Source organism: Copadichromis virginalis, linkage group LG7 (assembly GCF_057382275.1).
Source record: "Copadichromis virginalis isolate Kocher_CV1m ecotype Utaka linkage group LG7, C_Virginalis_male_GT1.1, whole genome shotgun sequence".
NCBI lineage: Eukaryota > Metazoa > Chordata > Actinopteri > Cichliformes > Cichlidae > Copadichromis > Copadichromis virginalis.
In genome coordinates this window covers 18,442,808-18,467,279 of record NC_140624.1, presented here as the reverse complement: position 1 = coordinate 18,467,279, position 24,472 = coordinate 18,442,808, and the positions used below count along the sequence as shown (strand labels likewise).

At 41.1% G+C, this 24,472-nt stretch overlaps 1 protein-coding gene across 1 annotated transcript in view; it reads left to right on the top strand.

The window, feature by feature from the left end:
* The first annotated feature begins 1,854 nt into the window (after positions 1–1,854).
* LOC146704876 (A disintegrin and metalloproteinase with thrombospondin motifs 20) overlaps positions 1,855–24,472 on the top strand; it is a 78,311-nt gene continuing 55,693 nt past the window's right edge. The window contains exons 1-8 of the mRNA XM_085462327.1: positions 1,855–2,295; positions 2,503–2,864; positions 8,154–8,322; positions 17,320–17,573; positions 22,448–22,531; positions 23,079–23,203; positions 23,314–23,354; positions 23,690–23,795. Of these exons, the coding sequence (XP_085318453.1) occupies positions 2,205–2,295; positions 2,503–2,864; positions 8,154–8,322; positions 17,320–17,573; positions 22,448–22,531; positions 23,079–23,203; positions 23,314–23,354; positions 23,690–23,795 (1,232 nt within the window). The 5' untranslated portion in view covers positions 1,855–2,204. The remainder of the gene's footprint in view (positions 2,296–2,502; positions 2,865–8,153; positions 8,323–17,319; positions 17,574–22,447; positions 22,532–23,078; positions 23,204–23,313; positions 23,355–23,689; positions 23,796–24,472) is intronic.

The following is a 24,472-nucleotide window of genomic DNA, read 5'->3' as shown; positions in this document are numbered from 1 at the left end:
TTGTCCTACATCAGGGGTGTCCAAGGCCAGGCCTCGAGGGCGGTGTCCTGCAGGTTTTAGATGTGTCCTTGATCCAGCACAGCTGATTTAAAGGCTAAATTACCTCCTCAACATATCTTGAAGTTGGTACTAAAATGGTAGTATTACACATTTTTACTGGTGCAGACAGTGCTGCTGATACCATGGAACATGTAAGAAGCTGTACACACTAAGTTCCTAGTTTATCAGGATGAGTTTGCAGCTCCATAACGTGCTGTTCAGTCAACTAAAATCTAACTTCATTAAATTCATTACATCAGATATCACATTACTTTCACTTGATTTCTCTTACCTGTCAGCAACAATAATAACTTAATGATCTGACTCATACTGTAATTTGTTTGTCTATTCATAATTATCCACAGTAAGTTCTGACTGTTCTCATTTGAATATTTTGTTCTCCCCATAGACAAATGATGCTAATAGGTACAACGAGTCACTGACCATCTCTGGCAGTTTAAGCAAAGGTTAGTAATGTTGAAAGTGTCAGTCAACACAGTATAGTCTATTTTATTCCACCTGAGACTAAATCGTTTTAGATGCTAATAATATCAATGTGTAAGTTACAATATCTCACGTATTGTCCAATATGTGTTAATATTGACATTTTCCCCTAATAAGTACTCTTTAAAAAGTGTTATTTTTTGCAAGTTAATTAAAATATAACTATTTACTCTTTTACTTTAAACTTGCTAAGCTTTTTTTATTACTAACTAATTACTTTTGTTGTTGGATCTAATTCAGTCAAGGCTCTGTTAAACACACATATATCACATTCTTTGCATATCATTAGATAAAATAAGATATTTCAGTTTTAACCAGCAGCCAGGATGAGGTTTCTCTTTAATGGTTGATTTTTTCTGATCAGCAGCAACACAAACTCTTGAACTCCCAGGAAAACCAGCTGACTGCTGGGTGTTTCTCAGTACTCGCTGACATTTGGCAGCTGAGAAACAACAATATGAAGCATGAAGTTAGTTCAGGCAGGCGTTCAAGTCGAGCTCTGCCAGTCCTTGCATATCAGCTGATCTCAATGCCAGTCCTCATCAGCTAACGGTCCAGCTCATTTCATATGGGGCCTACTGTTCAGGGTGCTTTAGCCTGCACACAGCCACTTTGCAACCCACATCTGGTCGTCTGTTCATGCTGTATCTGACTTATTTTGTTGAATATCTGTTGCCCCTGATACCTGCTCTGCAGTGTGCCGGGGTTTTCTTACCTCATTCTTTTCCACATAGCTACATGCAGAGGGCTTGGAGTTCATTGAACAGCGCAATACAGATTGATATAAACTATTCCTTAAAGCATTTTTTTAATGCAAAAATGGTTTGTGAATGCATTAAGACCAGCCTTTATATGCTTCTTCCTATGTGTGTGTGCCATAAAATCTATATATTATTATCTGCTACCATGCTGACCTAGCCAGTATAACAGTCTAGGTTTGAAGCCTATTCTGTAAATCCAATATGACTTCATTGTTTGGCATCTCAGTTACATCACAACTCTTTTTAATAACAGCCTAATATAGAATCAAGGAAATTTAGTGCTGCATGGCACAGCTTCAAAGTGTGGCTTTCCTCAGAGTGTGCCTTTGTGTGTGTGAGAGTGACAAAGCTAGAATCATAGCAAGAATCACGGCTGAAAACAAACAGAAATCACCGGACTTTCACTTCGTTTTACTGTTTTGGCTGATTTTGTGCAACATGACCGGTCTCAGCACTGCAACACTCCAGCTTGTACCTTGTGTGGTGGCCGAGGCACACTCACTATTGGCTCGAGATTGTAGGGGCGTTGCTTCGCAGTTGGTGAGTGCTTAGGGTGCACGGGGTGTTCTAGGGATGGCTAAGGGAAAGCTTACTTGGCACTGATCCCTCCTTTCAGTATAGACTGCAATTAACATTAGGCAGCACTTTTTTCCGAGTTGGGGGGGGGGGGATGAATGTGTCATAAATAGTTCGCCTTTATAGAGGGTAGTGGATGCATGTTGAGCAATGCGATGAAGCCAGTGCACTTTGCAAGACTTGCGCTGCAGAGAGCGTCCACGGATCCCACGACCTGCTGCTGACAAGCCGGGGGGAAAGGAGAGGCAGAGGGGGAGCCGCTCGGAGAGAGATTGAGGGTACTGCCTTGGAGACGACAGCCCGGGTTTCTTTGCGGAGGGAATCATGCAGTTTGCAATCTGGCTGGTTGGACTAATGTGTCATCTGTCAGCTTTTGTCCGGGAGACTCTGCAATACCAGTTGCATCCGAAACAAGGTAGTGTTTTCTTTTGGCTTGCGAGTACGATGAAGTGATACTGCTGAAATGTGTTTCAACATTATTAACGGTGATTGAGCATGATTCCCGGCGTGCGGTAGGCTTGTCACCCTGCATCTGCATTTAGTCTGTTACACAGGCTCTAGGCTGTTTGTTACCATTGCTTTGTCTCTCACTTCCAACTTTCTCTGACTTTTTTTTGAGCAGAAAGCTTCATCAAGCAGCTGTCATCGTATGAAATCGTCAAGCCGCTACGTGTGAATGACTTCGGAGAGTCGTTCCCCCACAAACTGCACTACAGAAGGAGACGGCGGAGTTTAAACAATGACCTGTCCGGTTTACGGCTTCACTACAGGATTGATGCTTTCGGGGAACGCTTTCATCTCAATCTAACCGCAGACTCCAGCTTTATCGCGCCCTCTTACACGGTGACACACTTGGGAGAGGAGCAGAGCAACGACACGGACTCCCAGTCCACTGACCCCGGCGATATGCGCCACTGCTTTTTCCGTGGACACGTCAACGCCAAGCGCGAGTACCCTGCCGTCTTCAGCCTGTGCACTGGTCTGGTGAGTACTTGGTTTCCACTCCGCTATCTTCAAGCTTCTTTTTTGGGAAGCTTTAATCACTCTGACATGCTTTCTTCCATTTAAACGAATTCCATCCACGCACGCACAGCCCACAGCTCAAGTCATGTGTGTAAGTGTGGATCGAGAGCAAGTGTTACTGGACTAGTGACAATGGGAAGCCCTGCACCTTTGTGCCTGTGGGGATGGTGGGGTGGGATGGATGTGAGGGCTGGTTGTTATGGTTGGGATTGGGGCTGATTTGACAACAAGCCACTCTGTTGAAGTGTCCGTCTGCAAACACACTAAAACCCTGATGTGGTCATAGAGGATTTTCACACAGAAATGGATTATTAGTTATTTGGTGTCATGCTCGTGCTTGTGAAACAGAGATGCCAAACTCATTTTACAGGCCATATACAGCCCACACTGATTTTAAGTGCACTGGACCAATGAAATGACATGATAAACGTGTCAAAAGTTCTGCTAGTTCATTGCCCAGAATGTCCTGTATTCATAAAATGTTATGTTTTTGTTCATTGACAAAAAATATTAGGTGTTTGTTTGTTTGTTTTTTACTATGGATGTAAACCCCCCCCCCCCCCCCCCCCCCCGCAACTTTGTAGTAGATAGTGGAAAAGGAAGCGCTTTTCTGTCAATTAACTAATAGTTAATTACTTTGTTTTAGTATGAATGGCAGTGGGGAGGAGGGGGGACTTAATCAACTGGAAAAGCTGTAAAAGTTATAAAAATACAGTTAAAAGTTCAAAGTCTATTTACATTCTTTGGGCCGATTTTTGGCCCAGGCCTTATGTTTGACAACCCAATTTTGAAGCAGTCCAGTTTTTAATTTTATGAATAAAAATGCAGAACATTTCCTTGTTCCAGCTTCTTTAATGTTTATAATATGATACTCAAATCATCATAAGTTTGACCCATAGACAAATAGGTCTTTTGAAGATGCCACCATGTAGTTCCTGGAACTCGCTTCTCTTGTGGTCACTCTTCATAGCCTAAAGAGGCATGTTCATTAATTGACAGAAGAAAGAAGATGCTCATTGATGAAAATGTATCACATTTTTTTCCCCTGCCAACTTTATAGGGGTGTAATGGAATAAGTGGGTAATAAGGGGGTTTATAGGACTTATGTGTAATATCGGACGCCTGATGCCAGAGTCATTTAGTTTGCTGACTCCAATGTGAGGGAATCTGATAACTGTTGACAGCGATGACTTCATGGGTCACATAAGGTTACTGGTACAGGGGCAGGGGGTTGACCTTAGTCGCGCCAGGCGGATTCTGGCATAGACTGTGCCTGGGGATGGGGCAGGGTGGGAGAGCAGGGGTTGTTAGAGTGGACAGATAGACTGACCATAGCCTCAAAAGCCTTCCTCCTGCTCTAGGCCATTATCAGTGATGGTTATCCTTATTTTAGATGTACAGCAGGAGAATAGCATGTCATATAGTTATTTGCACATTCAGTTAAAAAACATAAATCTTTGTATTATCACTTTGCAAGAATTGACTCACAGCAGTGTAGCTATCAAAAATAAAATAAGGTCAAATAGAGTGTTTTTCTTGTTATTCACCAATTTAAGACAAAAGGTGTTCTCCATTTATCAGGCCAGCCTTTAATTGCCCTCTCTGATATATGACTCACTTATACAAACATGTGTGCATCCTTTTTTTTCAACAAACCGTCTTGTTTCCTTGCAACATCACTCATTGAGAATGACAGGACAATGGACACACCACCAGAGGCTATTGGGTCATAAATGTTTCCGTGTCTGATCACTGGGGCTTAATGGCCCAGGCACATTTTGTTGAGATGAGGTCATTAAGGAATAATTAGGCCCTAAAACAAAGGGGTCATTCTGGAAAAAGCAGTTTCCCCTTTCGTCCAATGTTGCTCAAAGCTATCACCGGGGGGCAATTGAGGAGAGCTTGGGGGAGGCAGGGTTGAGGAGCTTTTGGCCTTTTCAAAGGGAGTCATGAAGGGCAGAAAAGAGGAGAAATGCCCCGAAGAGAAGACAGCTGCCAATGAAGGTTGCGGAGGAGACTTAAAGATTGCTCACACCGTGGGAAATTTGGATTCCTTGAGAAGCTGGGTCTTTCAGTCCACTCACATAATAGAAGTGTAGGTTAAGTCAGGCTGTTCTGACAAATGCATCTGTTTTACTTCCAGCACAGAATGAAGCAGCTCTGCACAAAGATCAGGTTCACGGCACCTTTATGCCGTAAGATATTTAAGACTGCAGGTGTCTGCAGCCACAGAAAATCATAGTGTCTTTGAGAGATTTCATAATAGAGCTGTGTGCCAGCAGTCGGTCCACTCATGTCATGAATGTGACCTCGCTTCAAAAAGGGGTCTCTCAGTTGTAAGGTCCAGTTCAGCACCCAGTACTGAACAGCAGCCATTGTGTCTGCCCAAACCTTTGTCAGATTTGCTGCTGAGCTAATGCTGGGAAACCCTGAATCTCTTCCTCTCCGCTGACTAAAGGGAGCATTTATCTGTTCAGCTTTCTGTTAACACTACACGAAACTTTAGACTGGATCACCCGTAATTACCTAATTGAAGTTAATTCACCATAGACAGTGATTTACAAGACACCGGCAAACATCTACCAATTTTTGCATTGTATAAATCATTCATTATATTTAGATTATGACTGCAATGGTTTGAAAAAGGCTGCAGTACTTCTATGTTGATCAGGCATATTTAAACAGAGTTTTATTTTCACAACCAGATGAGACGAAAGCGAATGTTTTGAGCCTGCTGTGAACAAAGAGGACATTACATCGACAGTTTGATGACAACAGAGTAATCTCCATCTGCTCAAGATGTGCACCGAAATGAACCAGAGCATGTACCAAATGAACCTTGTGCTTTTTTTGTAGTTCCAAGGTCAAGAATGAAGTAATATCTGACTGTTATTCAGTGATCATTTTTTTGAAACACAAAGGGAAACGTTCTCTGCAGTGGATAATTCCTGATGCGTTTTAGCCACATAAATTTGTTTTTTACTCGACCGTGTAAATGTAAGAAAATGTAGTCGTGTATGCTTGAGTGGATTGACTCTTATTTTGACTGCAAAGACCATTTCATGAACACTGTTTATTCAGTATCAGCTTCTCTGGCGAGTTGTTGTCACAGCATGTTTTGTGTCTATGATGAGTGATTGGTGGACTTTAGGACTTAAAAAAAAAAGAGTCACATCATCTCGAAATCATTCATACAAATGCATCCGTTCATGCTGTCTTCTCTCAAAGTTCCCCGCTGGATTTGAAAACTACTTCTATTTCGTTTCACTGGCTTCTCAGAACTGAAGAACCAGTACTGATCCAGGGCAGAGGGGGGGGGGGGGTGCTTCAACAAGTGAAGGCGTTTCTATCCTGTGCATTGTTTATGAAAGTTTTGACACTTTTGCACTGAACCCACATCCATATGTTTTTGGAACATGGCATAGTTATTCTAAATAAAAGAATTAATATGTGATTGAAGTCCAGACTCTCAGCTTTTATTTAAGCGATTAAGCAAAATTATTGCATTAACTTTTCAGGAATTACAGCCACTTTTATACACCCCTTCCTTATTTTCAGAGGCTCACACTGATTTGGATAATTTTAAATATCAGGACTGTTTTTCATACTTTGATGGGTTCTAGACTGCCTGAAATCTCTGTTAGGCCTTTACTGTAAGCCACCTTAGATTGCTGCTTGCTTGTGTGTCTCTTTGCCTTCAGCTTTGTCTTCAGAAAGTTGAGTTGACAAAGTTATCTTAGCAGTATGCTTTGGTTCATTTAACTATTAGCACTGTCTGATCTGTTTTGAAGTGTTTGGCTGAACCTGAGCAGAAAGTATAGCACATGTACACTTCACAATTTATCCTGCTGATTATCTCAATAATAATAATAATAATAATAATGGATTGGATTTATATAGCGCTTTTCTAGGCACCCAAAGCGCTTTACAATACCACTATTCATTCACTCTCACATTCATACACTGGTGGAATAAGTCACATTATCAATAAACACCGGCAAACTTGTTCTGTTGACAGTGATAGTTGCCCATACCATAACATAGCCTTGTCTTCTAGTCCTTCTGGTGTTGCTGAGCTGGCTGGTGCATTCCCTTTTTTTAAAAGAATGTAGCAGAGTGTTGATTTAACCTCTCTTAAAGTTTTTGTTATCTCTTTAATAGGTTTTTTTTTCAGCCTAATGAGGGCCTCATTCACCTAAACTGATATCTCTTTGACCTTCACATAGTTCCAGTTAACACCTAAGTAATGAAAGTGCAACACTTGGAATCAACTCCAGAATTTTTATCTGCTAAATTTGTCGTGGAACGACGAGGAAACAGGTCCCACTTGGCCGTGAAACCGCCTTCACATCTTGATTTGAATTGAATGTCATACAAAGGCAAAAATTACACAAATTGTGCCACTTTCCAAATACCTAACTGTAGAACTGAGTGCCTTTAACCTTTTTCAGGAGCTATAGTGTAAACCTGCAGGGGATCTAATCCCTCACTTTTTGAAAAGTAGGGAGGAAAAGTGCAGTTCCAGTTTGTACTTGTTTTCCACGTCCGAGTTGTATCTTTTCCATTGTCAAATGTCCATCACTCTGGGATGTTTATGGCGTAATGCTGCCTTAAAGATAACATTCCAGCCTCCAATATCCTGTTTAAGTGTGCGCATGAAATTACCATGCAAACACCAGTGCGCCTCATGGCTGAGTGAGCTAAGAAGCTTTGTGAGGGACCGAGCTGCCAAATCAATATTAGCATTCCTCTGTCAGCAGCTTGGTCCGCGTATGATGATGTCACTCTTCCCAGTGTCAGGGTTTTCGGGGAAAAACGCATTTTGACACTTACAGCTTACCTAATAACCTGTGCATAAATGTGTGAAACGGTTTACTGAATTGCAACAGCGCCCTGATAAATGTATCATGCAAAAGACTTAAAATGTTTCAAAACTCGCCTTCATTGTCACGGAATGAGATTCTCAGGGCTTAAACTTCAACAATAACTGACATGAAAGCAGTTACGGATATTCTGTTGCCTTTTCAATCAGCATGTTCTTTCCATACACACCTGTCAAAAGAGCTTATTTAAAAGCATGGAAATAATGTGAACCCTGGTGCCAGAGGCTAGGACCGAGTGACTGCAAAGAGACCACAACCTGTGTAAATGAAACTGTGAAATAAACAGACACGCGTACAGTAGAATATGCACACATGCACGTGCATGTTTTGTACCAGTGACATCTCCTGGCTTTTCCCCCCCTTATAGATTGGAACTTTTACAACACAACATGGCGAATTCTTCTTGGAACCCCTTTTAAACGCTGCTGGGGAGGAATACGATGAAGAACACGACAAACCTCATCTCGTCTATCGACATGAGAGGAAAAGAAACATCTCCAAATCTGACAACAATGCAGATCCCTGTGCTGCCTCAGGTAATAGACTGCCTAAGTATTCTACCTGTAACCACAGTCTGTCTGACTTTCACCCACAAACACTTACCTCCTTATCTCCTGTATTTTCTTTCTGAACCGTGGCAATAAACACTGCCCTAAAATGTAAATTATACTCAGTCACGATCTTTGGCTTGCAGATTTCAGCCTTGATTAGTGGCTGTTACTTGTGCACTGCGTGGTGGTTTCATGCCTCCTCTGCTGGAACATTGAGTCCCAGGTTTGTAGCAGGAGCTCAGAGGGTAGGTGCGATAACTTTTTAGTTTGCAGCTGAAAAGAACTGGGGGGGTTTTCCACTTGGGAGGCTGCTGGAAAGTTCCCCCAATTTCATTTGAATTTTTATGGTTGAGGCCCTGCGGGTGGTGGAGAGGCCCTCAAGAGAAAAGCAGGGTGACTGAGTGAAGTTCACCTCGATGGAAGACCTTAAAGTTGTCCTCCAAGGGGGGCCTTTGTTGAGTGACGCAATAAATCTTTTATATGCCGACTGCTTGATTTGTTTGTTGTCTGAACGCAGCCATTGTCGCCCAGTGGTGGCCTTTGTGTGTGGCGGTGGGTTAAAAAAACTTGGATAGGCCAACGCTGCCTCAATATGCTCAACCCTTTCACTCGCTCAATCTGTGTGAGGCAAACAGAGACCCAGCATTCGCTGAAAGCTTTGTGTATATATATCTATTAACCCCCTGACTTTTAATGTTTTAAGAACATCCATTTCCACCATTCAGTTTAAGTGTGTAAACCAGTTTAATGTCTAGTTAACATGAAATGAGAAGCATCCTGAAATAGCTTCTCATGACCTTTACTGTGAAATGAAATCCTTTTGTTCAGTGTACAGCAGGAGGTAGCTGGGATGTAGGTGTTTAAAGTGTTAGAGACACCTGCGGGGCCTCATCAAAGGATAGCAAGTAAACAATGAACAAGGGATTAAAAGAAGCAGTGGGCCTGGGTTAGGACTGTGAGGTGTCCCCAGACTGTGCCATTATCAGAAAGGGCAATCTCCACATGTTGTGAAAAATTGGTTCTTTGAAGGCTTCACTGAGCACAGACTAATAGGCTTGTCCTGTCTTTTTATGACACACAGCGCAGTGCAGGTTACATATAAACGCTAACTTGACGCGTGTCGTCCTGCTTCCGGAACACTTGCAGTTTTTTCTCCTGGTCTTTGGGCATTTTCCTCCTGGCTTTGCAGTATGTCTGCACATTGATGTCTCAGAAGGAAAATTGTCCACTTAATTTTCTTCATTAGACTAAACTGACTTCTAAAATAAATGTCAACACACTCAGGCTGTCAGCTTGTCATTGTGTTTGAAAAACTGGAAAGCTTTATTAATGGATTAGAGGAGCGCATAAGCATCACACAAGACCACATTTTAAGCAAGAAGCACATAGATTACCCACCCAAAACCTGTGATGTTAGCAAGAGAGCCGATTCCAATCTCCTTTTTTTTTGACTGGCTCTAAAAGGACTCTCTGTCAAGGTCAACGCGATCTTATGACTCTGTTTTTCTCTTTGTCGCTTTCTCTTCCATATTCGTGTTTTCGTGTGGAGAGAACGTTTGAGCCACACAGAGAAGTGCTGATGACCTTCCAAGCAGCCACTCTGATTTGTAAAAAAAAAAGTTTTTGCAAGACATACGGTGATTTTATTCCTTATCCATCCCCCTTTTTTTGCTGTTTCCTGAAGCAAAACATATTTTTGAAAACGATAAAGATGAAACAAACTGCGCTTTATCAAACACACCTTCAGGAAACAGCATGTGTATCAGCAGAATGGTAAGATAAGAGCTTCCTTTAGAAATGCTGGCTCAGAATACCTCCCTCGTGCACTGCGCAGTGCGCCAGAACAACGGAGACTTCTGTATCTGCTGTCCTAAGACAAGTAAGAGTTTCCAAGATCTCTGAAAGAAAAAAATGCTGAAAGGAGAGGAAAGCGATGTTTCCACATAGAAACATTTCACAAAGATGACGCTCTGTTTTGAGCTTTGAGCTTGTCATCTCCGACACGTACAAATAGTTGACTTATTCATACTTGTGCTGTCACTGCTTGTGAGATGTCAGATGTAGAAGTGGACTGATAAGACTGAAGTGTTACCTTGATGGAAAATTCTATTTTAACTGTCAGGTCACGGCTGTCTTCAGCTGCTTTTCTTCACGACATGTGTTCATGGTCTGTTGATAAAGCGAGAGGCTGTTATTGTAATGCTGTGTTGAATGGATGGAAGTTTATATGACATTTTTAAATGTAAATTCATCCTACTGAACCACTGATGCCAGTGTCTTTGATGGACATTGCAGCTGTATCAGTTTCCTTTCTCTGTCAGCCAACCTGGGTGGTTTTCCTTCTGTTTAGAATACCTTTACTGGAGTAGATAGCTGTTGAGTGGGTGATTAATGTTTTAAAGTCACAGAGTGCCTTGTTGTGCCTCGCTCTGAATTTTGAAAGCATAGAGGCAATAAAGCTTAACAGGCTCAAACCACAACACGGCTCCGACCCCTAATGACACATTCTACAGGGTATCAGTCTGTCGGCTTGCATGTGAATCCCCGTGTCATCCTTTGATAGAGATAAGCGCAGAAATGAGGGCGGCTGCAGGTAGGGGTAGATTCTTCTGTCGCTCTGCTCCCTTTGCTTTTTAAAAATCCATGTGAAGACAAGCAAAAGGCAAAGGGAAGCGGGAATTGCAAAGAATCTCTTTCACCAAGCCACTGGCTGCAAGTCCAGAACTGTGGGGTGTCATATTTTGTCTGAATTAGAAACAGTGAAAAGACTAAAAGACAGCTTGACACCAAACTGAAATCCAACTACCCAAAGTCCTGTTCCAGCGTCAGCTCTCAAGCAGCTTGCCTGATTTCTTGATGGGTAACCGAGGCCAGCTTGGAGACCGAATTGCCTGGCGTTGATGCGGCAATACTTGGCACAGATGGCATCTGTGCCCCCTGACCCTTAACACAATCATCGTATACGATTCCCCTCTCGGTGCCCACTGTGTATACATGGTAGCTCAAATGCTAGCATCAGGTTTTTGGTCAATGGGTTCATTTACATGGAAAAATGTCCTCCCCGCCTGCGGTTTGAACTAGCCGACTTGAATCGGTGCCTGCCCTCCCTTTGCGCTTTCATGTATGTGAATGGAGGCACTTGTTGATTGTGACCTCACTTCCCTCTTTGTTTGGAGTCACTCACTGGATGAGTTGATGTGACCTTGAACTTTTCCCTCCTAGAGGTGCGTGGATTCTGGGCTTGGCGGCTTGTTTGCCGGGCCTCACTTGGAACTATGTATGCATTAAACCCTTTGTTTTCCTCTGAAGCACGGCTCTTGACAGGGGTCAGGAAATGTGGTCAGCTAGGGTGTGATGGGCGAACAGCAATTACTCTGTCATCTTCACCATCTTTCTTTAGATTGTGTGGAACTTCTGGGTGTCACATGGCTCCAAAGGGCTTAGGCTTATTCTGTGGCCTTATGGCCCTTGCACTGACTCAACCTCCTGCATTCCAGGAAGTACCTATTGTGGCAAAGAATAAAAACAGAGTTTGTTTTGGGGCTTTTGTGTCCGTGTGTAAATGTGGTTTGCTTGTGAATGTGTGTTTGTGAAAGTGCATGTCATCTCCTTGGCCTGTCAGTGGATGAAGTGTCCCACTGAGTGCTGAGAATTGCTGAGCAAGAGCGGAGAGGAATGGGGAAACGAACTTCTTTCTTTGTGAGTTTGAGCAATTCTGGCTTGCACTGCATGTGCCTGTCTGTCTTGCTTCAGAGCTTGGCAGTGGCCCTTGCCTTTTCTCAAGCTCCCACTGCCTGCTTTTCTTCTTTTACACCTGCTTCTATAAAGTAGCTTTCTTACTCACTGCATTGCTGTTGGCCCTCATTTGAAAAAGACTCATTTCTCTTGTCTTTTTGAATGCCAGTTGAATATTTTTGTCTTTTGAATCACTGTGATCTGAACGCTAGCCTTAAAATGTGTCAGATGAGTCTAAAAAAATCTGATTTTTCATGCATTGATTGCGAGTTTGAGCCACCACATGTGCTATTTGTGTGTAATGAGTGAGTTTTCCCTTCAGGTAGGATGCTCTGTTGAGTTAGTGCCTCAAATTTCATAACACTCCATGACAGATAATGCAAGCAGCTAATAATTTGGTCCATTGCACTCGCTGAGTTTAGGATAACAGATACTCTGGACAGGGCTGAGTAGGGCTGGGTACACACACAGTCTGTAACTTTAATAGCTGCCATGTGCCTACCCTGAGGCCACAGCCCTATTGAACCCAGTGTGTTGGGTGTGTTGCTCAGATTCCAACTTGAGCTATTTTCTGCCACTGAATACTGTCTGGGCATTCTTAACAGACTTGAGCTTATTCAAACAACTTGAGTGACAGTGATTAACTGCATGGTGGCATGGATGCTGGAAGAGCAACAGTTTCCCACTAAGGGTAAACCCAAGAGATGACCGGAAATCATCAGTGACTTGGCCAGGGTCTCGGGCTGTTTACTATCATAGAGGCCAGACATCCTTCAAAAACACAGAGCTACATTTTTAATGTAAAGATGATTTATAGTTCAGTATCTAAAGTAGGGGTTTCTTTTAAAATATGGTAGACGTGATTAAGTCATCCATACTGATTGTCTTGGAGTAAAATCAACATCTCGATATTTAAATGGTTCCTTGAACAGATCTGTAGTCATTGTTGAGTCACAAATGGTCGTCTTCGAGGAAAAGAAAAATGAGACCTTGTATATGTGCTTATCAGATAGGATTTTAACATTACGTGTGAACTATGGCTTTCACTCAAGCAAAACGTTAGCAGTATTTATCCCTGCAAAAAAAGACGTTAAAATATGCTGCCCCTTTTTGTCATTAGAATAATCTATAGAAGGACAGGAAACTGTCCAGAATAGTTCCTGTCGGGGAGTTTCAAAGGATCGAGAACATAGTGCTCATTGTTAATGTCTTTGCTCTTGAAGTGGCACTAGTTCTGTGTTATTGTATATACAACATCGTGTATCATGTATATGTTGTATTCACTCGCTTGTTTTGTATGTCAGTACAAGCAGAAACTATTTATTTCTGTTTAGAATGACTAAATCTTTGCCTCTGTCTTGACCAAATCACTTTTGAAAAAGGATTTTTTTAATCTCAATGGAACTTTTATTTGGATAAATAAAAAATAATATTATTAGAGACTTTTCATCAAATCTTTGACACATTTTGAAGAGCTTTAGAAAATGATGTATTTGCTCTTTATCGGCACTTCCTTGTAAAACGCCAACATCTGTCCTATAAACTATTGACTGGGCCTTCCAGATGTAACCAAATTACTCTAAGATTTGAAGACATGTGTATTCAACAAAGAGGAAGGGTTGCTTCTTGCGTATCCCAATCCAAACATTTTCAATTGAATTCAAATGGTATCCATAATGATTTAATCTTTAGTATATTTGGATGAACCCCTTTAAACTAGACATCTTGGTTTGGCTAAGATAACACTCCAGGCTACTACCCGTCACAGTTCTGATTCACAAGTAGTGTTTCGTCATTTGAGGAGGTCTGCAGCCGACCACTATGCTGTCGTTATCTCTGAACTGAAAATATCAACCGAGTGGACTGCAAGTGTACAAAGACCATACTTCCAGTGATGTCGACAGCCACGCCACTTCACTTTTAAAAGCCTTCTTCAGCAGAAGCAATTAGCTGCCTTACTTCTCCACTGTCTAGCCGCAGAATTACACTTAATTGTGCCCCTGTCTGCGGTGGTTTCAAAGTTTTTCCCCTCTTAACTTGTATTCCAATAACCACGCTGTCTGATTGTTTTAAGTAGCAGGCACTACCTGTACTGATTGGAAAGTGTACTTTAAATGTGTCCTTGAACCAACACAGCTGATTTAAATGGCTAAATTAGCTCCTGCAGTTCTCCAGAGGCCTGGTAATGAACTAATCATGTGATTCAGGTGTGTTGACCCAAGGTGAGCTCTAAAACCTGCAGGACACCGGCCCTCAGGGCCTGGAATTGCCCACCCCTGGTTTAATGTGTAGCCTAAGATGACAACTCTCAGAAGGCCAGCAAAACACTGTAAAACAATGGTTATTAGTTCAACTACGTATTTGTTGGTTCTTGGCATTTGTCATGAAAGAGCAGCTCTATGTTAAAATCCCATTGAGATCCTTTTGGACAGGCTGGCATACATAGATGGACTCAGACTAAAAGTATATGTAACAGTAAAATATTTCCACACTTTAATGTTTATGGATTAATGTAAATAAATGCTTAACTGTTAACATATGTGGCAGTTCAAACCCAATCAAAATGTCTAGATATGTTTAAAAGAGTTCAGTCATTGTGTGTATGGGATATTTTGTCTGCAATTATTCATGGCATTGAGTGAATACACAAACAGGGTAATGTTCATTGTTTTGATTGTGTTTTGGCACAGTGATATAAAGATTTACACATCCCGAGTCAATTAGGTGTTGGAACATAGAAGTGAGTGTGTTCTGTTGGTACAATTTAGCTGTGTGTACATTGGAATCGACTAGATTATAAGTTGGAAATGCCTACACTCATGCCATGCAGGGCCCCTTTTTAATAATGCTCCCGATCATGAGAAACCTCTGAAGTTCGAGTTTATATTCCAAGTTTGAAAAGAAATAATATCTATCAGGTTCTTTTTGTTGATAGTAAATTCCAACATGCAGAGCACAGAGATATAAAGACCTTCTGTGGCTGATTTTTCCAGTGCCCAGTGAGTGATGTAATGCCTCTGTGCATACAGTGGGTCAGTCACCCCTGTCTTCTCATGGTGTAAGTAGCAGCTCACTACCTAGCGAGAGGGGGATTTCAACCTAAGGCGATTTGGGAAGGTTGTGTGTGGCTAATCTGCACTGATTCAAAGGCTATTATAGCAGAAGGCAATATTTTCACCTCCTCCTCTTTTTTTTCCATCACACACTTGCTTACTCTGAGTCTTAACACCAATTTCTGAGGATGGAGAGATACTCCTCTGTGCTTTGATAATCCCTTTGATGTCGGACTGTCTGCAGCGATGAGTCTGTTTAAGGGGTTTAGTGCGGTGGGTTTTGGCCTTTGAGACTTTTCTTTCCCTGGAAAATACAAAGCTCCGTGCTGGCCCAGCTACCCGGGCTGCGTGCACAGGCACAGACCGGCTTGGCGCTGGCTTGGATGCTGGTTCTGGCATGGGGTTGGGCCTCACGGCGGCAAGAGCTGTGGGCCATTGTGCCAGGGAGTCACGCTTCGCCTCGTGTGCCCACTGGGGGCATCGCTTGAATACTCACGGAGCACTGAATGAGTTTTCCTTTCTCTTTTTTTCCCTAATCTAACAGTTACACACAATCTGTCTCTGTGTGACTGTCTGGAAAGATTGAGTTTACAAAACACAATGGAAGTCTTCACTGTAATCGGGTTATCCAAAGTTGAGGAGGATGACGGATTCCAAACTATGCTTGGATCGTAAGCACTAGTGGTCTTACTTAAAGTAATTACATAGTCGGTGTAATTTTTTTTTAGCAACTTTTGCTACATTGTGTCCCTTTTGCGGCTTGGTTTAATGGAGGCAAAAGAAAAATACTACACCTATATGTACAAACATTTATTAAAAATTACAGCAATTTGAGTTTTGACAAAATAGGAAATTGACAGTGAAATCTTTCATTGTCAATTCTTAGCTATTTCATCAGTGGCTACTGATATTTTTCTTCTTTTTCTTCTTTCAGCTGGTCCTTTTAGAGGTGGCCACAGCAGATCATTTATTTCCATCTCACCCAATCCCACTTCTTCTGTCACACCAACCCTCTGCATGTCCTCCTGCACTACATTCATGAATCTTCTCTTTGATCGTTCTTTTCCGCCCGCCTGGCATACGTTAAATCAATCTTTCCTCGGCAGGGCGACAGGTGAAACTGCTTTAAGCAAGCTTTCTTACACTATATCACGGATGTGCGCCAAAGCAACAGTGGAAATCAGAAGAGCACAATGATCGACCTGCACGCTTCGGTCCTGGACTTCTCACAAAATGCAGTGTAAAGTTATACAGTGCTGATTGACTGCTTAAGCATTTTGATGTTCATAGCTGATACGTGCAGTTTATCTGGCCCTCCATTGGTTGTCATTTTCAGTCAGGAGAATCTGGGGATATTGCAGAAAACAAACTCAACCCTTTTTTGTGATTTGGATTATTCCTGTGGTGTGACTGGGAAACCTCTTGCTGTTTTTTCCACTCTGTTTTTATTCAGAACTCCAGGGTTCTTATTAATGTGCAATCAACGCTACTTCATTTTTAAGTACAGCAAGTTTTTCTTACCTTGCCTCTAATAATATAGGCAATCGGTCTGTGTCTCTGCCTCTGTGTTCCTCTTTTAACTTCACTCTGTCATGATGATGGAATCTACCGTTTGTAGCCAGCACAACACGTGCGCTTCAGCTGAGAGAAGTGAGCCATTTGAGTGTGCACTGTGTATGGCTGTCATTCTGGGTCTGAGGCTGCTGTTGGAGGCGGCGTATGAATGGAACTGTTTGAGTGTTAATGTGTTCCTTTCACCACGATTGTAACAATTTACCAAAATAATACAATGACTGGGGTATCCAGAGCGGAATATAGGATTTTTACGCCTCTGCATGGCGTAAACTGAGCCTAGTCTCTGTGACTCAGTAAAGTGCTGTTAAGGGATTTCTTAGTTTGTGTGGCTTCGTTTGAGACAGGAGAATCCAGATTGCCTGAGATAAAACACAGGCTCAAAGCTCACCAGTGACTCTGTGTCTCTGGGTTCAACTGCTTTCCTGAACACTTGAATGAGACGGTTTATGGCAGGTGTCTGCAACAGAAGCCTAGTTATGTGATTGGAACTAAGCTGCGCCAGAACATGCACTGAACTGTAGATGTAGCTTGCTCTCTTATGAAACACCTTTATGACGTTAAGTAGTCCATTAAAAAAAAGGCTAATTGCCACATTAAAATTATTTTCTTTCTTAAACAGAGAACTTGAAGAAGCCAGCCTCTTCAGAGATGAGAGGGACCATGAGAGAGGAGCTAGAATCTCTCAGAGCCACAGTAGAGCACCAACGCGTGCTCGAGAACAACTCCACCGGCCCACACCCGAGATCGCCACGCAGGCGCAAGCGTTTCCTGTCCTATCCTCGCTACGTTGAGCTGATGGTGACAGCAGATGCCAAAATGGTGCGTCACCATGGACGCAACCTAGAGCACTACATTCTAACAATCATGTCAGTAGTAAGTAAAATAATGTTTCTCATTTTTTTCAGTGTTTAAATGTGTTTTTGCTCAGTATTGTTTGCTGGCATTGCCTTCCTGTTGGGATTACATGCTACTAAAAGGTCTTTAACATATGATGGGGTTAGTTACTCAAGACCTTGTATGTGAGGAGAAGGGTTTTAAAATCAGCTGTTAAACCAATTTAACCAAACATCAATAACTGAACGATTTAGAGGTTCATTTAAAATACTGAAAAGTAGCAAAAACTTAGTGAAAGAACATGACAAACGTCTCAGTGTTAGCCATGCTGTTGTTCACAGCAGATTTCACAAGTCATTGAATTGTTTAAACTTGAGACTTGTAGACTTATAGAATAGTCAGTTAAACTTGAATGAAATGTAGGTTGCTCGGTTGCTAGAGACGAGCTAAATGCATATTTTTTTCCAAGCAATGTTTAACTCTATGTGGCCATGTTCTTTGGCTGTATGCTCAGCGTGTTGTTTCCCCATGTGTAAATAAGCGTCTCAAACTAGATCAAAATTAGGCTGGATGGAATACACTTACAAACATTAACCTTTCCACTAGATGGATCTAATTTAATAGATGCCAAATCTACAGCAGAGCTGTATTGAATTTAATGTGGTTTTGTGGACATTTACATTGAAAACATGCATCGTCTTTTTTTAATTGTGAAAGATCTCTAGAAAATGACCAAAACTTTACAGCAAAAAATAAACAACTTCAGATAAGAAACTTCTTATGATGATCGTCTCCATCATGAGGGTCAGATTTTAACATTAAATCAATGACACTCGTGCTATTGAACCTTTTTTAAAATGATAAACTCTGCTGAAATGAATGCAACAGAAATAAAGAGCAATCTGACATTTTGGTCACAGTAGTATTCAGAAGCTTTTTCAGTGAATACGCCACATATGACAACACTTTAAAAAATTTAAGTTCTGATATATACACCACGTACTCTGTGATATATTTCTTTCCACTATTAAAGCAATTGCCCAGTGGAAACTGCAGTCAAGTCCAGGGCTGTGTTTTTCTAGTCTTAGATTTTACTGTTTGGCATTTTTGGTCATTAACTCCGATGTAACCTCAGCATGCTTCTGCATATGCCAAACAAACCCTGTTAGCCTGTCCAGCACCTTGACCACTTTATAAGTCCTACTTTTGACTGTGAAAGAAGAATATTCATTTTAAGAATATTCATGGAGTTGTACGATAAAAACTGTCCAACAATAAAATACAACAGAAAGCACAAATATTCAGATAGACCATGGCTCACTAAGGGTTTACAAAATGCATGTAAAAAGAAAAATACACTCTATAGGGAATACCTAAAACAAAGAACAAAAGATGCTGAAAATAAATATAAAAAAATACAAAAATAAGTTGACCAATATTATATGTGTAGAAAGGAGTATTATAGTAAAATATTGAACAACAATAAACATAATATGAAAGGAATATGAGATGTTTTAAACGGTATCATTAAAAATAATTCTGGACAACAAAGTTATCCACAATACTTTATCGATAATGGCAATATTATGGAAAACACTGCTGATAAGGTCAACAGCTTTAATCATTATTTTGTAAATATTGGACCAAAACTGGCAGAACAAATTCCTGAGTCACTGCCATCAGTAGACTGTAGTGAAAACCTGATTGATAGGAACCCTAACTCAATGTTCCTCACATCAGTGGAGGAAAAAGAAATAATTGACATTGTACACATGTGTAAATATAAAACATCTACTGATTGTAATGATATTGACATGAAAATCGTCAAGAAGGTCATTGAAGGAATTGTAGGACCTCTAATATATATTTGCAACTTATCATTTCAGACGGGAAAAGTGCCAAACAAAATGAAAATAGCTAAAGTTGTGCCGCTGTATGAAACCGGGGATAGACGCCACTTCACAAATTACAGGCCTGTTTCTTTACTACCACAATTCTCCAAAATCCTAGAAAACCTGTTTAATAAACGATTAGACAAATTCTTAGATAAATATAAATTACTCTCTGACAGTCAATATGGATTCAGATCAAAAAGATCAACATCTCTGGCATTAATCGAATCAATTGAGGAGATTACGAATGCTATAGATCAGAAACAGTATGCAGCTGGAGTATTTCTGGATCTCAAGAAAGCATTCGACACAATCAATCATGACATATTAATTAATAAACTGGAACGGTATGGGATTAGGGGGGTTGTACTGCAATGGGTGAAAAATTATTTAAGTGACCGGAAACAATTTGTGAAGCTGGGTGTCCATTCCTCATCATGCTTGGACATTGCTTGTGGTGTTCCACAAGGCTCTGTACTGGGTCCAAAATTATTTATTATTTATATAAATGATATTTGTAAGGCATCTGATATATTAAAATTTGTATTATTTGCAGATGACACAAATATTTTTTGTTCTGGGGGGAATCTAAAGGAGCTGCTGGATACAATTACTTCAGAAATGTGCAAAATTAAAAAATGGTTTAACAGGAACAAACTATCGCTAAATCTAAGTAAAACTAAAATTATCTTATTTGGGAATTCCCTTAGAAATGCACAAGTGCAGATTCATGTAGATGGTGTGGAAATTGAAAGAGTACTTGAACATAAGTTTCTTGGTGTGATTATAGATGATAAATTAAACTGGAAGTCTCATATAAATCATATACATAACAAAATTTCAAGAAGTGTCTCAATCTTGAGTAAAGTAAAACACATTCTGGACCACAAATCACTCCACATTCTCTATTGTTCCCTGATTGCACCGTATTTGAATTACTGTGCAGAGGTTTGGGGCAATACTTACAAATGTTCGCTATCATCAATCTTTATATTACAAAAAAGGGCCATAAGGATAATCCATAAAACTGGTTACAGAGATCATACAAATCCACTATTCTTAAAATCAAAAATTCTAAAATTCACAGATCTGGTTCATTTTCTCACAGCACAAATTATATATAAAGCAATAAATAACCTGCTTCCTGACAATATTCTAAAAATGTTTTCTAAAAGGGAACGGGGATACAATTTGAGGGGGGAATTAAATTTAAAACATCCTCCTATCCGTACAACATTAAAAAGTTTTTGCATCTCTGTGTGTGGAGTGAAGCTGTGGAACAGACTAAGTAAAGATATGAAGCAATGTCCAAGCATGGCGCAGTTTAAAAAGCGGTTTAAGGATATGGTTTTTACAGGGTACAGGGAAAAGGTAGAGATTTGATAGGGTGTTCTTGTCTAATATTTTCATGTGTGTGCGCATGCACGGGTTTGTTGGTATGGATATATATATATATATATATATATATAATTGTAGGTTGTGTATCCTTGAGGTGTTAATGGGGTTATTGAAAATGTGTGTATATACGTATGTATGGATAGATAGAAACATATATGTGTATATATTTAAAAAAAAATTTTTTACACATAACATATAATGTAATTGCAAGGAGGTATTTCTGTAGTCTATTGATACTAGATAGTGGAAAAGGGGTGGGATTAAATAAGCTTATGCTTCTTCCTGCTCCTTTTTGAACATGGACGTTATTTGGAGTTGTGGTTGCTCGTTTTCCTTTTGTTTGCTTTGTTCATTTGTCTCTTTTAATTCTATTTTTTTTATACTTTTTCAACATGTTCAAAATAAAGATTCAATCAATCAAAAAGAAGGCTGGTAATTAAGCCAGTGACACTGTGATGGACTGGGTAGTAAAACGTCTCAACTCAGGACGGGTTATTAATTCAACTGAGTCTAGTATCTGCTGTCTCTCTACACCATCACAGGCAAAATGTTTGAAACACTCATTTACTTGCAGAGGAGTAATGATTGTCAGTGGAGTGTCCTTAAAGGTTGCTGGAGTATAGTGAGTGTTGCATAGGCCAGTTTCGACAGCAAATCATGTTTATGTCTGCAGACCAGGGGGCAGCCATACACAAATGCATGCTTTTCCCCCCCCCTGTCCTCTTTCAAATGGTTACATTTGCTCTACTTTTGCAAAAATTTATCCAAACTTACCATATTATTTTCTATTGGTCACGCCGATAAACTGTATAGATATGACCCCTGATGTCTTACTGTCTTACTGTTATTTTAAGAAGGTAGCTTTTAACCATGTAAAAAAATGTTGCACATGTAGCAAAATATAAATTCTAAGAAGTCCTAAAAAAACCTTTACTGTTTAATATTTGCTCCTGAATGCATTTTGCAGTAATTTATGGTGTCGTCCCCCCTCGCTTCTGGCTGTTAAACTGATCGCATGAGAGCATAAACTGGAGGTGAGAGTCTAATGAGCGGGGTCATGTGTCACCGTTGGATGACGTGCATACAAAGACAGTCTCGTTTTATTACTCAACCCGGGCAAGCCTGGGCTACGTTTGCTTCCCTCTATGTTACGATGAGGTAGCTGTTTATAGTAACTAATAAGTTCCTGTCATGAGGCCGTACCCTGTTTCGGGGCACCGCTGGCTGACCGTGACACGGGTGCACGAGAAACGCAAGAGTAGCAGAGGGGAAAAGAGTTGGAATATTTTGCTGTCCCCACAGAGGGGCTGCTTCACATTTGTAGCCAGGTCCAGTTTCTTTCTTTTCTTTTTCCTTTTCTATGGTCTTCTGGGTGGGGGGGTTGTAATTGGTTTAAATACTCTGTTGATTAAACTTACCCTCGAGGAGGCACTTTGTGCTTTCTTTTGACTTTGGTGAGCTGCTGCTATTTTGATTAAACCAAAATAGAGCTTAGCTAAAAGAGCCTTGACTGTGTGTTCCCATTCCAAGTACTTTAACTAATACATGACTCTAGCTCTGCTCTGACTCAGGTTAGTGGAAGTTTGCATTTTTTTTTGTCTGTGTGTTTTGTCTTTGTTACAGGTAGCAGCAGTGTACAGGGACCCCAGCATAGGAAACCTCATCAGCATCAAGATTGTCAAGCTTGTCATCATCCACAATGAACAGGTGAGTACGGGGTCTTGAATGCTACGTGTACGCAGGTCATCTGCGCGTGGTTGACGTCATTGCAGGTGTCTTTGGCTTGGCTTTTTTTTCTCTGTGGGGCCTCTTTGAAAGGAAGCTGTCTTTCTTGTCGGGCTTATGTGGAATACAAATCATAATGTATTAAGGCTGCTAGCCACCTGCAAATGAAATGCTCTGTTATCAGTTTTTGAATAAGTAGGCATTTGCCTAGGGATTTTCTTTGTTTAGTTTGGTCACGGTGAGATTTTCCTCACTACCTCTGTTATTGAAAGGACCACAGGAAAGAACATAAGGCCGTTGTAGGTTGCAAGATGTCACTGAAAAATTACCAATGTATGTCCTTGTTTTCCAAAAATCCAGCACCTAAATCTTTAGTCCAAACATTATAATCATAATGAACACAAACATAAGACTCACACATTAAAGAACCTGATGTTCTAATATGTCTTTACCACCATTATTAAAAAAGGTTACTGTATGTAAGCCCAGTTTGTTGGTCGTAACCCCACTGCTGTTTCACCCAAAACAGGAAGGTCCCACTGTGAGCTTCAACGCTGCCACCACTCTGCACAACTTCTGTGTCTGGCAGCAGAGCCACAACGTCCAGGACGACAGCCATCCTTCTCACCACGACACTGCGCTCCTCATAACCAGGTATCTGCCTTTCCCACCCCACCCCTCACCTCCTTTTCGAAAGCAAGTCGCTCGAGCACGCTGCCCTTTTCAGAAGGGATTTACAGGATGGTGTTTTTTCTTTTTCACAGGGAAGACATCTGCCGCGCTAAAGACAAATGTGACACATTAGGTAATATTTTGGCTTTTCATGCAAAAATATCTGCACGTTAAGTTCTTTTACAGTGAACTTTCCACTCCACTGACCACAGCTCATGAACTGTGCTGTAATGAGTTTATGGCAAGCTGTCAGCTAATAATATTATCGTGACAGAACAGAGTGGTAGACCTGGGAGGAGGGAGACTGTGGCAGTGCTAATCTCTCTTAGGAAACAGAAGTTTTGATGCCTTTAATCTTCTCAAACGCTCAAGCAACTATTTTTCCCCCAGACACACTTGGCTTGTAGATGTTTATGCGGATCTGTGTGTTTTCCTGTGTGTGCGTATTGGTGTGTGTTGACCCTGTAGGGCTTGCTGAGCTGGGAACCATGTGCGACCCGTACCGGAGCTGCTCCATTAGTGAGGAAAATGGAATTAGTGCATCCTTCACCATCGCTCATGAGCTGGGCCATGTGTAAGTTGCAGTTCTAAACCTGTTGCCCCACCACCACCCCCATAACTCACACACACACACACATAGGACGTATGTCACCACTCAAAGCCAAGCTCGACTACAAAAGCCCTCTTATCAAGAGACACAGAGTGCAGCAGACACAGGTGCAAAACATAATAAAGAAAAAAAACCTTGACTTTTAATAACATGCCAGCCTACAATGCCTTACTATAGAGCTCAGGACGTCAACCCTCCATGTGTCCGAGCTTTACCTCGATAGCTATAAGCTCAAAGACACAACTTTATGTGAATGCCAGAAAAAACCCTCAAAAATCCTAATAATAATTGGACCTGGCATTGATGAACAACAACAAAGATTTTCTTGGAAATGGTACAAGGAGCAAGTACAAAGCTAAATATTGTATTTAGTACCTGGAAAGCCTTCCACCCCCCACCCCCCACCCCCGACTCCTCAGCGCCAAAGACAGGTAAAACAAACTGGAGATGTCACATCGCCATCATGTGCGGCTCGCCTTCGAGCGGGTAATAGCGGGGTTATCACAACATGCCTTTGCGCCAGAGAGTGTTTTCACAACAAGCAAATACTGCCACATGTGTGGAGTGAAGAAAGACTCGTACGCATAATCTGTCTTCAAATGACTGGGTCAAAACACATGACTTTATCTCTCGTATGAAGC